General features: G+C 40.2%; 1 protein-coding gene across 1 annotated transcript; it reads left to right on the forward strand.

The window, feature by feature from the left end:
- Nucleotides 1-835: 835 nt before the first annotated feature.
- On the forward strand, nucleotides 836-1,619 carry LOC149234201 (uncharacterized). Its single transcript, XM_089461124.1, has 2 exons — nucleotides 836-1,280; nucleotides 1,371-1,619. Exons 1-2 carry the CDS (start codon nucleotides 947-949, stop codon nucleotides 1,385-1,387), a joined length of 351 nt encoding a protein of 116 aa, XP_089317250.1. The 5' UTR covers nucleotides 836-946; the 3' UTR covers nucleotides 1,388-1,619.
- Nucleotides 1,620-14,733: the final 13,114 nt, after the last annotated feature.

Raw genomic sequence — 14,733 nt, forward strand, 5'->3', positions numbered from 1 at the left:
TTCTTATTTTACAGTGCATTGTCAGAATTAAATTTCGTCACATTACCTGATTTGTTAACGTTACACTTTGTAGTTAAAATATTTATCCACGTCGGGTTGTCTTAATGACGTGACAATTTCGCTGGATTGTGAATTTTTGATGGCTAGAAAATTTTAAGGAAATTCAATCTTAGAGAGTGTTTTAATCATTTTTTAAATAGTAAAAATGATTGAGCACTCTCAAGAATTTTAGATAGCCAAAATTTTAAATCTTAATAATTATAACTTAAATTAGCAGGACTTTTTTGTCAAGATGATATGGATAAATTGAGAAATGGTCTAAATTTTTTAGTCTGGTAACTATAGTTAAGGGGTTAAATTTTCTTAAGGGGTTAAATTAGAAAATTGATTTCCACAAATTTTGTAATTTAATCCCAGGTAATTCAAAAATTAGAAATTTTTCATTTCCCATCAATTTTTCTAGTTTAATTGCTCTAAAATCTTACAAAAATTTATTGAAATCAAAAATTTAATGCGTAACCCCTGCACAACCTAAAAAAATTCCAAAAAAATTCACACTAAAAACAAACTAATAAGGCAATAAAATATTGTCGTGAGGATACGCACTAGATTAGGCGGTAGGCCATGTAGACCCTTACCTAAGCGGCTTGAACCTCGATCACTGAATTTTTTAAACATGGAAAAGACGTACTGGAGAGCTCATTATCAATCTGTCGCTCACAACCTCGACGGCCCGGTTGAAAATAGGACGACGCAGATCCCATTTCATGTCTGCGTTCATACTGAGATCTTGATTTCATGGAAGTAGTATCCCTCGCTTATAAAAAGAGACAACTGGTCGTTTCTCTCCTTGTAACTTTAACTTGTGGTGATATATCGTTAGTGTTATTGTGAGCTTGCGATTCATTCTTCAATTATTCAAAGGGGAGCTTGCGATTCATTCTTTATGGCAGACGTGAAGGCAGTGATGGTAATACTGTTTGCACTGTGGAGCTCACACATATTGCAGACTGTTTATAGCGCTGGTGAATGTGGGAGTACTCCCATTAGCACCGTGGGTCTCAGTCTGAGCCCCTGTTTTGGGGCTGCGAGCAATGCCAGGGCAAGCGTCCCTGCTTCCTGCTGCACCCAAGTGAGGAATGCCCTTGCAATGCCAGCCTGTCTGTGTGCAGTGTTCCTTTCTCCCGTAGCGAGGCAGGTTGGAATCAACCCTGCTATCGCCATCACCATTCCTAAGCGCTGCAACATTGCCAATCGCCCCGCTGGAAAGAAATGTGGCAGTAAGTTGCTTTCCACCTTTTTCATCTCATCACCCACACTCTCACTATGTAGCTTATCTGTTTGTATGTTTGTTTGTGCTTGGTGTGCAGGTTATACAATTCCCTGAACAAAGCATGGAACGACAGCCACTTTGGTGTATGCCTTTATATCTATCTCTGTATAGATACCATACTATGCTGCTACTTTGATGTATGTGTATATGTATCTCTATATAGATGCTATACTCTGCTACTACTTTGGTGTATGCATATATGTATCTCTTTATAGATACTATGCTATTATATGTATTTCACTACAAATACTATATTGCTATTAATATTACTGTATGAATTTATGTATTTCTGCGGCTCAATAATGGAGTATTATCCTCATGGTGTTTAACTACTTATGGTTTGTTCTTAAAATCTATCATTTCTAATGTCACCTTCAAATATAATACGATTTCCATTAAAATTCACATAACATTCACATGTATTTCTTGAGGTCATATACTTCAAAACTAAAATTTCCATATATAAATTGGTTTGGATAATCTTATTCATGATCGCATTAGAATTAACATAGTTATTAGATACAACGTGTTTTTCATAAAATGAATAAAAAGGTCAGAATCCCCTAACGAGGAAGAGTTTTTTTCGAAATTAATCTAATGTATTATAAGATATGATAATCATATATACGTGAGATAAAGGCTTTCCTTATAATAAAAGGATATAAGAGGACTAAGGCTACTCATTTACTTCATTTGTTTTTAGCGGGTAAGTTCTTCCGCTTGATGAGATACTCTGAAATTGATCGATTTCATAGCTGTTGCGTTCTTGTTTCTGTGACTGCTCGAGCTTCCAATATGATTTTTCCTTCGTCTTCAATTTCTGGCAATATTGTTTGAATTGGGATCTTTCGCAACTTTTGAATAAGTGGCCATACTTCTTCGTCCTTCTTCCATTCATCCCTTGCTTTGTTTATCCAATCTAGTTGGATAATAGAAATAGCACAAAACAATGCTTCCACATCCTCATCCTTGAAGAGTCTTTCCATTCGGTAAGGTCCCCATTTTTTTGGTTCATGTAGTATTGCCAACATTTCCTTCTCATAAATAGCTTGCTTGAGATGTAGCAGTAAAAATACCCAATCACCTACATCAAAACATTTTTTACTATGATGTTGATCTACCTGTTGTTTCATTTGATTTTGCACTGAAGTGGCGTTATCCTTTAAAAGTTGGAGAACTTGTTGTTGATGCTCGATATGATATTTCACTGCTTGAACCTTTTTCTTCTTGATATGTCCTTCTATCTCTAGAGTTTGAGGAGTGGTAATTTCTTCCAATCCTTTACAAGATATGGTCGGATTCATTTCTTGATTCTCGATGTGATCATTCACTTCTTGAACATTTTTCTTGTTGATATGTCCTTCTACTTTATAGTTTGAGGAGTGGTAATTTTGACCAATGAATTACAAGATATGGTTGGATTCATTTATTCTTTCTCGATGTGTTCTTTCACTTCTTGCACCTTTTTCTTCTTGATGTGTCCTTTTATCTTGAGAGTTTGAGGAGTGGTAATTCTTGCCAATGCTTTACAAGATATGGTCTGATTCATTTCTTCTTTCTCTGGGGTGGGGTCGGGGCGTATATCTTGTTCTTTTGATATTTCTTGATCCTTTTCTTCCTCCTCTTCATATTCTATGTAAAATAATTTATTTTTAGCACACTTATGATCTTTAGTGCATTTGCTATCACAATTGTAACAAAGCCCTTTTTCTCTTTTTTCTTCCAATTGTTGTGGTGTAACCCTTGTAGGTTGTGGAAGGCTAGGAGAAACAACACTTTCATCTTTATAGTTGTGAGGGGTATGCTTCCTGGTTTCCATAATTTTTCTTTCCACTATGTCACAAAGCCCTTTTACTCTTTCCAATTGTTGTGGTGTTGCTCTAAATAACGTGTTGCTCTTTGTATCCTCATAATGTGCTATCATTTCCTCCATGAAAATTGACCATGTAACAAGTTGTTTATGAGAAAAAAGCCCTTCATACCATAAAAATTGATCCGGTTCTAAATATGAAGATGCAATACATACCTTTTGTAACAGTGGTACACCATGTAGATCAAAATATTGCTCCATCTGAAGTATCCAATTTACCGGATCCTTGCCATCAAACTTCCTCATATTGTTTTTTCTTGATTTTAGGAGCTCGATCTTGAAACGACTGTAACTTTGTACTTTCGAATCTTTAAGTTCTGAAATTGCGATCTGTAGTATCCCTCTGTGTCCTCTTTCCAATGCCACCAGTTTGATCCAAATTGGATTCTCCAAGAAAGAGTTATGCACAATCTCCCAAGATGACCTGATTATAGACCTTTCCAGAAGAGCGAACTTGTATGAAGTTCCACGTGTCACTTTTTTGACCTTTGGATCTGAAAAAGATACACAAGAAACTACAGTTCATCCTCTTTCTGTACCTTCTTACGAAATTTCAATTCGATGCTCAGAGAGAAAGTTATGACAATTTTCCCCAGGTCACCTGTTTGGAATGTAATTCAGGAGTCTGCAAAAGACCAACTTCCTCAGATCATATCTCCATAAATATAGCGCAAAAAGCTCGAAAATTTGTACCCGAGATTTAGCGTGATTTCTTCCCAAATGGGTTTTCTTTCTAGCTTTTGAAACGTCGCAAAAAAAAGTTATAGAGAAAATGCCACGATGACCTGTTTGGAGCAGTGAAACCATAAAATCCAAAGCTCTGATACCAAATGTTATGAAACAAGCTCACAAAAAGATAGAAAAGAGAGATCAATGCCTTAGAATTCAGCCTCTTCGACGGGGCAGCCTCCTTTACATTACACAAATGAACAATTCTTGGATCATACAAATGAAAAGACCTCCTTTCTATATATAGGAGTCTAAGGGGTCATAACATAATCAGAGTTGACATAAAAATAATAATGTAAGGGCACAATATTAATAATAGTGAGCTTCTATGGAGCACAATAACAATATGGGCACTACATGGGTACATCAATATAATAAGTGGGTTGTAGTAATAACAATAAGGGGTTACACTAGTAGTATAGGGACCTAACATGGAGTTGGATATCCGTAAAGGGCCTCAAATGAAGACATATAATTAGTAGATTTGTGACAGGTACCATTATACAACTATTATAAGCCACATCATCCATTGAGATTGCTTGTATAATAAAAACATGTAGATACCCCTCTAAATATTTGTTAATTATTTCTATTTGACAACCTATTCGTGGATGATATGTCGAATTCATTGATTCGGATTTAAATAGGAACACAACAAATTACATATATAACCATAAATACAAAAATGCATCAGAAATAATACTTCATTTCATTAATGTAAAATACTGAAATATGCTTACAAACAAAAATGGAAAAACACCAGCTAGGACGATGATAGCTTATCTCTGAGAAGAGATGTGGCAGCTACATGCCTCTGAACTATGTTATAATGGGGCCCAAAGGCATATTTATGGTTGAAAAACAATGGGAAACCCTAAACATCCAAAAACCTAACCCTAGGAGATGAAACGCCAAACTGTGGGTTCTGTTTGGGTAAATTGGTACATCAACTTCCCGGGGTTGTAACTTTGGCATATGATTTCTGTTTGATGCGCACAATACCTGGTTAGAAAGATCTACCCAAGGACTACAAATTTTCAGTGAGAAATAATGGTTAGCGACCCACTTGCTTCTGGTTTTCTCAAGAAATGTCGTTTAGGGCCTCAAAACGGCTCTGGAAGTTCACGACCCAAAAAACTGCCAAAAATATTAAATTGTGCTACAATTAAGGAAACTAAAAAATTGAAAGAGATAGTTGTGGGGGTCCAAGTGGGATAGATGGGTGGCCACCAACATCCACCTGGATCATTCCTCCCCCCTTAGGAAGCAATGGTTCCCATTGCATTGAATTCCTCCATGAGATGAGGAAACTTCTGCTGAACTTGGTCCCTGGTGAGTTGTTCTGCAACCTCTGATGTGTCTAGTAATGGTGGGAAGCGTGGTTGAAGGCAGTCCACATTGAAAACTTGGTGTAAGTGAAGGAATGGGGGAATGATGTTCTCCAAAGCATTGTTTCCCACATACTTGGTAATGGTGTAAGGACCATATCAGAGTGGTTTGAGCTTTTGATGGTCTCTTGTAAGGCATTCTTTCTGCAGATGCAACCAGACTTTGTCACCCACTTGAAACTTGTGTGGTACCTGATGCTAATCATGTTGATGCTTGTACTTGGCATTATCGAGAACGAAGTGGCCATAGATCGGCCCTTTGGGTAGAGGTGCTTCAGAAGACAGATTAGATGAATGTTTGACCTGACAGTGCAATGGTACCCCTGTAGGTGAGGAGAAGATGTCTGTGTGTTCTTCCACAACCATATCCACCTACTTCTGCTCCATGGAGTAACCCTTATTGGGGTCCATGGATGTGTATAGGATCTTCCCCTTACTCTGGAAGCGAACCAGAAAGGAAATAAATTTCCTAGTCTAGGAGATGATCTTACTACCTTTCTTAGCAGAGATCAAAGAAGTGGTGGAAGGTGGAGATACCTCCGATATCCTGTATAATGTATTACCCAAAGAAATAATGACAGCGCGAGGCCTTGACTCATACACATCATGTCACCTCCACAATTATGGTTGGCCTAATAATAAATCACAAACATCAAGAAGTGCAACATCACACAATACCTCATCTGTGAAGGGCTTGATGATGTAGGGAAGGCGGCATTGCTGGGGGGCTCGGAGATCTCGTGCTTGGTGAAGCTACCCAATATTGTATGACTGCAGGTGTGATGTAGTCAGTAGGCCCAACCACTTCACGACTTCTGCTGAAATGAGGTTCTTTTGGCTCCCACTATCAACCATGAATTACAGCGGCGAAACCTTCACCCACACCTGTGATTGGAAAAGATGCTCCCCCTCCTCTGGATCTTCAGGCTCATTCTTCTGGACCTTGGCGGTGACAACAGTGGCATTGGGCTCCGCGTCAATGATCTACTTCCCTTTTCCATCCCCCTTGTCGGGTTCTGACTCAAGGTCAGAACATGCATCTGATTCTGAAGCCTTCAACTCCGCTACCAACAACTTCTTGGTCCGACACTCACTTGTGTTGTGATTGGGGCTCTTATGGAAGTCACACCACTTTCTTGTGTCCTTATTTGACTTTGTGTTGCTTTCCTTTTCTTACGGCTTCAACGGGTTGCCTTGGGTCACCCTGCCTTGGCTTTGTCCTTTGTTCTTTGGATTCGCAGATCAGAAGTCTCGCTTCTTTTCTTTAAACTTCTACTCAATATTGACAACATATCGGTATGTTGTGCCGAGTGAGGAGATGTTCAGGAACTCCATCTCATCTTGGATGTACCTGTGTAGGCAGCCGCTATATTTGAGTACCAAATGCAGCTCAGAACCCTTGATACCAAACTTTGTGTGAAGGGTATGAAAAATATTTGTGAACTCCGACACATCTTGGTCCCTCCCCTACTGCAGTGTGGTCCATTTTATGTATTTGTCCTCAAAGCTCTTGACAGGGTAGTATTGCTCCGTGATGGCATCCTGTAATGAATTCCAAGTGGGTGCGTGATCCGGATTTAAATAGGAACGCAAAAAATTACAGATATAACCATACATATGGAGATGCAACATAAATAATACTTCATTTAATTACTGTAAAATACTAAAATATGCTTACAAACATAAATCGAAATAAACTAGCTAGGGCAATGGTAACTTATCTTTGAGAAGAGATGTGGCAGTTACATGCCTCTGAATTGTATTACAATGAGGATCAGAGGCCTATTTATTGTTGAGAAATAACGGATAACCATAAACATCCAAAAACCTAACCCTAGAAGATCAAATGGCAAACTGTGGGCCCTGTTTGGGTAAATTTGTACATCAACTTCCCGGGGTCATAACTTTGGCATACGATCTTTGTTTGATGCACAAAATATCTCGTTAGAAAGATCTATCCGAGCTCTACAACTTTGGGAAGAGCAACATCAATGCATGGACTCATGTTGCTTCCAATTTCCCAAAAAATGTCGTTTAGGGCCTCAAAATGGCTCCGGAAGTTTAGGACTCGAAAAACTGCTAAAAATAGTAAATTGTTATGAAACCAGCTCAAGAAAAGATAGAAAAGATAGATCAACGCCTTAGAATTCAGCCTCTTCGAGGGGGAAACCTCCTTTACATTACATAAATGAACAATTCTTGGATGATACAAATGAAAATACCTCCTTTCTATATATAGGAGTCTAAGGGGTTATAACATAATCAGAGCCGACATAACAATAATAATGTAAGGGCACAATAATAACAATAGTGGGCTTCTATGGGGCACAATAGTAACAATATGGGAACTACACGGGTACATCAATATAATAAGTGGGTTATACTAATAACAATAAGGGGTTACACTAGTAGTATGGGGGCCTAACATGCCCCTCTCCTTCAAAAAGTGTTGTCCTCAATGCTTGAGTAGTTCTTGATGCTTTTGTATAAAATTCTTTTCCTCCCATGTGGAATATTCAGTGGGTAAGTTCTTCCACTTGATGAGATACTCTGAAATTGATCGATTTTGTAGCTGTCCGGTTCTTGTTTCTGTGACTGCTCCAGGTTCCAACATGATTTTTCCTTCCTCTTCAATTTCTGGCAATATTGCTTGAATTGGGATCTTTTGCAACTTTTGAATAAGTGGCCATACTTCTTCGTCCTTCTTCCATTCATCCCTTGCTTCGTTTATCCAATCTGGTTGGATAATATAAATAGCACAAAACAATGCTTCCACATCCTCATCCTTGAAGAGTCTTCCCATTCGGTAAGGTTGCCATTTTTTAAGTGCATGTAGTATTGCCAACATTTCCTTCTCATAAATAGCTTGCTTGAGATGTAGCAGTAAAAATACCCAATCACCTACATCAAAACATTTTTCACTACGATGTTGATCTACCTGTTGTTTCATTTGATTTTGCACCGAAGTGGCGTTATCCTTTAAAAGTTGGAGAACTTGCTGTTGATGCTCAATGTGATCTTTCTTTGCTTGAACCTTTTTCTTCTTGATATGTCCTATCTTTTGAGGAGTGGTAATTTCTTCCAGTCCTTTACAAGATATGGTCGGATTCATTTCTTGATGCTCGATGTGATCTTTCACTTCTTGAACATTTTTCTTCTTGATGTGTCCTTCTATCTTGATAGTTTGAGGAATGGTAATTTCGTCCATTGAATTACAAGATATGGTTGGATTCATTTCTTCTTTCTCGATGTGATCTTTCACTTCTTGCACCTTTTTCTTCTTGATATGTCCTTCTATCTTGAGAGTTTGAGGAGTGGTAATTCTTGCCAATTCTTTACAAGATATGGTCTGATTCATTTCTTCTTTCTCTGGGGTGGGGTCCCGGCATATATCTTCTTCTTTTGATGTTTCTTGATCCTTTTCTTCCTACTCTTCATATTCTATGTAAAATAATTTCTTATTAGCACACTTATGACCTTTAGTGCATTTGCTATCACAATTGTAACAAAGCCCTTTTCCTCTTCTTTCTTCCAATTGTTGTGGTTTAACCCTTATAGGTTGTGGAAGGCTAGGAGAAACAACACTTCCATCTTTATAGTTGTGAGGGGTAGACTTCCATGTTGCCATAATTTTACTTTTCAATATGTCACAAAGCCCTTTTACTCTTTCCAATTGTTGTGGTGTTGCTCTAAAGAAGGTGTTGCTCTTTGTATCCTCATAATGTGCTATCATTTCCTCCGTGAGAATTGACCATGTAACAAGTTGTTTACGAGAAGAAAGCCCTTTATACCATAAAAATTGATCCGGTTCTAAATATGAAGATGCAATACATACCTTTTGCAATAGTGGTACACCATGTAGATCAAAATATTGCTCCATCTGAAGTATCCAATTTACCGGATCCTTGCCATCAAACTTCCTCATCTTGCTTTTTCTTGATTTTAGGACCTTGATCTTGAAACGAATATAACTCTGTACTTTCAGATATTTAAGTTCTAAAATTGATACCTTTAGTAGCCCTCTGTGTTCTCTTTCCAATGCCACAAGTCTGACCCAAATTGGATTCTCTAAGAAAGAGTTATGCACAATCTCCCAAGATGACCTGATTATCGACCTTTCCAGAAGAGTGAACTTGTATGAAGTTCCACGTGTACAATTTTTGATCTTTGGTTCTGAAAATGATATAAAAGAAACTACAGTCCGTCCTCTTTCTGTACCTTCTTACGAAATTTCAATTTGATTCCCAGGGAGAAAGTTATGACAATTTTCCCCAGGTCACCTATTTTGAATGTAATTCAGGAGTCTGCAAAAAGACCAACTTCCTCAGATGATATCTCCACAAATATCAGCAAAAAGCTCTGAAATTCGGACCCAAGATTCAACGCGATTTCTTCTCAAATGGGTTTTTTTTTGCGACTTCTGAAACGTCACAGAAAAAAAGTTATAGCGAAAATGCCACGATGACTTGTTTGGAGCAGCGAAACCCTAGAATCCAAAGCTCTGATACCAAATGTTATGAAACCAGCTCAAGAAAAGATAGAAAAGATAGATCAACGCCTTAGAATTCAACCTCTTCTATGGGGCAACCTCCTTTACATTACATATATGAACAATTCTTGGATGATACAAATGAAAAGACCTCCTTTCTATATATAGGAGTCTAAGGGGTTATAACATAATCAGAGCCGACATAACAATAATAATGTAAGGGCACAATAATAACAATAGTGGGCTTCTATGGGGCACAATAGTAACAATATGGGCACTACATGTGTACATCAATATAATAAGTGGGTTATACTAATAACATTAAGGGGTTACACTAGTAGTATAGGGGCCTAACATAAATTGTGCTACAATTAAAGAAACTGAAAGGCTGAAAGCAACAATGGTGGGGGTACAAGTGGACTTGGCGGGTGGCCACCAATATCCACTTGGATCATTCCTCCCCCCTTAGGAAGAAATGGTCCCCATTGCATTTAGTTCCTCCATGAGATGAGGAAGCTTCTGTTGAACTTGGTCCTTGGTGAAGGAGTTGGCCTGCTTTGACAACTTGATACAGTTAGATATTCTCTTGGCAAGTTTGCCTGATCTGTGTGTCCATGATCTGATCAGTTGCAGCTTGTTACATGCAATTTGGATTTAACTTTGTGGGTGTGATCTATTCTGCAATGTCAGATGTGTCTAGTAATGTTGGAAAGTATGGCCGAAGGCAGTCCACATTGAACATTGGGTGCAGGCCAAGGAATGGGGGAATGCTGAGCTCAAATGCATTATCTCCCACACCCTTGGTAGTGGTGTAAGGACCATATTGAAGTGGTCTAAGTTTTCGATAGGCTCCGGTAAGGCATTCCTTTTGCAAATGCAACCAAACTTTATCGCCCACCTGAAACTTGTGTGGCACCCGATGTTGATCATGTCGTTGCTTGTACTTGGCATTTGACTTCTCCAGAATGTCGTGGACTTGTTAGCGAATATGTTGGATATGCTTAATGAAGTTGTTTGCCTTATCTGTTTCAGACTGCACATGAGCCGAATTTGTGTGGGTAGCTGCAAATGGCATGGCCACATCAATGGGAGAGAGTGGCTGGAATCCAAGCCCACCTGAAAAGGGTTGTGGCCAGTCGAGCTGTGGAGAGCCCGATTGTAGTTGTGCTGAACATAGGGGAGGCTCTCATCCCATGTGCGTGATGCTTTGAGTTGTACATGTGTAGAATGTGTACAATCATCTTGTTGACAACCTCTGTCTGGCCATCAGTTTGAGGATGGAAGGTTGTGGACGTAGTGAGTTTGGTATCCAGCATTGACCAACGACTGAACCAAAATGTATTGAGGAACCTGTTGTCCCGAACTGAGATGATAGACTGTGGGATCCAAAAGTGTACCCACACTCATTCAAAGAAGAGTTTAGCAGTGGCTTCTGCTGTGACATTCTTCTTGCAGACTGCCATAATGGCCATCTTAGAGAACCTGTCGATGACCACAAAAACACATTCATTTCCATGCTTAGTAGAAGGAAGGCCCGACATGTAATCCATGGAGATGGATTCCCAAGGTTGACTAGGGGCAGGCAGTGAGGTATAGAGGCCTTACTTCTTGATGGTCGGCTTGACAATGCCATAGGCAGTGCATGATCTGATGTACTTCCCAATATCCTGTCGAAGATTCGGCCAATATAAATACTTCTGCAGTACTGCCACCTTTTTCTCGACCCCAAAATGCCCAGTAGCCCGACTGTAGTGTGCTTCCCAAATCATCTTGGCACGCTCACTTGAAGGAACACAAAGGTGACCCAGGTGGCATAACAAGGCATCGTGGAGGTGAAAATATGGAACATGATGACCCTCCAAGAGTGTCTGGTATGTGTGGCCGAATTCTGGGTCGCTTTTGTAGAGAAGTGGCCAATCAGAAGTCTCGTGCCCACAAGAGTTGATCACGGTAGTTAACGCCATGATCGGTGGTCGATTGAGGCAATCTTCAACATTATTGATGCCTCCCTTCCTATACTTGATATTCAAATGGAACTGTTGCAGGTATATGGACTACTTCTGATGGCGATCATTCTTCAATTTCCCTTGGATCTGTATGAATTGCAGGGGTGGGTGGTCTGTGTTGACGACCATTTCCTTCCCCAAAATGTAATGCTTCCATTGTCGGTAGGCCTGCATAATGGAATACATCTCTTTGTCATAAGTGGGATACTTCCAAACTGTGTCTGAAAGTGTCTCACTATGATATGCCACTGGATGCCTGTGTTGAGTAAGAACTTCCTCAATAGCATAGTCAGAGGCATCTATATCGACCTCAAATGGTTGTTTCAAGTCTGGTAATGCGAGCACTAGTGCCGGGTAGAGGCGATCTTTCAACTCTGTGAATGCCTTCTGTTAAGGTTCAGACCAAAATAATTTTTCTTTCGCTCCTCCCTTGGTGAGTTGACTCAAGGGCCAAGTGATATGAGAAAATCCCAACACAAACCTGGGGTAGAAGTTGGCAAGACCTAGAAATTTGTAGAGCTCTGTCAAAGTGGTTGGAGATGGCCAATCCCGAATGACTTGGATCTTGGCCGGATTCACATGCACTCCCCATTCATCAATAACGTATCCCAGATACTGAACCTGGGTCATGCCAAAAGTGCATTTCTCCAAATTGGCACATAACTTGTGTTGCTACAGTGTTTGGAGAATCTGTCGGATGTGTTGGAGGTGCTCTTTCCAACTCTGGCTGAAGATCAGGATGTCATCCAAGTATACCACTACAAATGAGTTAGTGTATGGCCGCAAGATGTCGTCCATTAGCCTCATGAAGGTTGTAGAAGCATTTGTCAATCCCAAAGGCATAACCAACCATTTCAAAAGACCCTCCTTGGCTTTGAAGGAAGTCTTCCACACATCAGAGGCTTTGATTGGTACCTGGTGATATCCTGACCTCAAATCGAACTTGCTGAAATATTTTCCCCCTTCAGTTGGTCCAGGAGGTCATCAATCCGTGGGATCAGGTACCTATTATGGAAAATGATCTTGTTCAACGCCCAATAGTCAATACAGAGTCTCCAAGTCCCATCCTTCTTCTGTACCAAAACGATCGGGCTCCCACAGGGCGATGAACTCAGATAGATGTGACCTTTCTGCAACAGCTCTTGAATCTGCCACTTGATTTCATCATTTTCTAGAATGGAGAGCCGATAGATTGGTCCATTGGGTACTGATGCACCTGGGGTCAGATCGATGGAGTGCTTGACCTGACAATGCAGAGGAACCCCTATGTGGGAGGTGAAGATGTCCTCGTACTCCTCCATGACCTTGTCCATCTGTAGTTGTCGTGTGGAGGGGCCCTGTATGGAGGTCATGGCCATTGTCTTCTTCTTTCCTTGAGGGCAAATCATTAGGAAAAAAAATTTCTCGGTTTTGGAAATGAGCTTACTGCATTGTTTTACAGTAACCAAAGAGATGGCGCTAGGCAGTGCTACGTCTGGTATCCTGTACAACTTATTTTCCAAAGTAATAATAATAGCACGAGGCCTGGATTCATACATAGCATGTCGCTTCCACAAGTATGATTGTCCTAATAATACATCACAAGCATCAAGGGGAGAAACGTCACACAATACCTCATCTATGAAGGGCTTGATGCTGTATGGAAGGAGACACTATTGACTCACGTGAAGATTCCGTCCTTGGTGAAGCCACCTGATGGTGTACAGTTGCGGATGTGCTATGGTCGGTAAGCCCAGTCACTTCACGACCTCTGCTAAAATGAGGTTCTTTTGGCTCCCACTATCGACAATGAACTATAGTGGGGAGCCCTTTACCCATATCTGGGAGTGGAAGAGACGCTCCTCCTCCTATGGATCTTCAAGTTCCTCCTTCTGGATCTTTGTGGTGGCAACAATGGCGTAGGACTCCACATCGATAATCTGCTTCCCTTTGTCATTCCCCTTGTCTGGTTCTAACTCAGAGTCAAAACATGCATCTGATTCTGAAACCTTTAGCTCATCCACCTGTGACTGCTTGGCTCAACACTCACTTGTTTTGTGAGTGAAGCTCTTGTTGAGCCTCAAACCTGCACCTTCCTATACACCCTCTCAACCTTCTTTTTCCACTTACTTCATCCATCAAGCTGTTAAATCATTGCATTATAGTCTAAAAAGAGCTTCTGACATGGTTTTCTAACTATGCTTATGACTGTTGTTTGGTTTAGATTTTTGTTCAGGCAGCTGCGGAAACTTGTCAGTTTCTGCAGGCAGCACAGGTTTCCGCAGCTAGCATAGGATTCCGCGGCCATTTTGTTAAAAGCTATGCTACAGGTGTCCTATGAAGAAACGAGCCACATGGGAAAGCTACAAGTGACAGGTACATGGAACGTGTCCCTTCAAATCAGCCAAATCATCCATAGAAGGTTACGGTCAACAAGGGTCAAAGGCAAAGCCAACCAAGGAATTCAGCAGTGGCACGTCTCTGTTTTGAGCACGTGAACGTTTACGTGGCATAGTCCTCAGCTCACGGAGATATCAGCACACCTGGAGATCAACCCCGTAACCTGAATCCAACAGCTACCACTCCGAAGATTTAATAGACATGATGACCGTTATGCTAGATCTCGCCTGAGGAGATCTATGTGTCTCTGGCAACGCAGTTAACAGCATAGGATTTAGTTAATTAGTTTCAGCACTTTTTCATTATAAATAACGCATTGATAAACGCTGTGTAGAAGCTTTTTGGCGATGTAATTTTTGAACTGTTGCTATTATCACCCCACTGTACTCTGTTTTATATATTTTGCTGCTGCTTTAATACATGAGAAGACTACTTTCCTGAGCTTGTTCTTGTGACTGTTCGTTGACTGGCTGAGGTGGCAGAGGGCCCCTGCGCACTAAAGCCCTGTATAGTTTTCATTTTATTTTATTATATTTCTG

This window comes from Pinus tabuliformis, chromosome 8 (genome assembly GCF_031772625.1).
Source record: "Pinus tabuliformis cultivar Carrire ecotype Pingquan chromosome 8, CPIR1, whole genome shotgun sequence".
Taxonomy (NCBI): Eukaryota; Viridiplantae; Streptophyta; class Pinopsida; order Pinales; family Pinaceae; genus Pinus; species Pinus tabuliformis.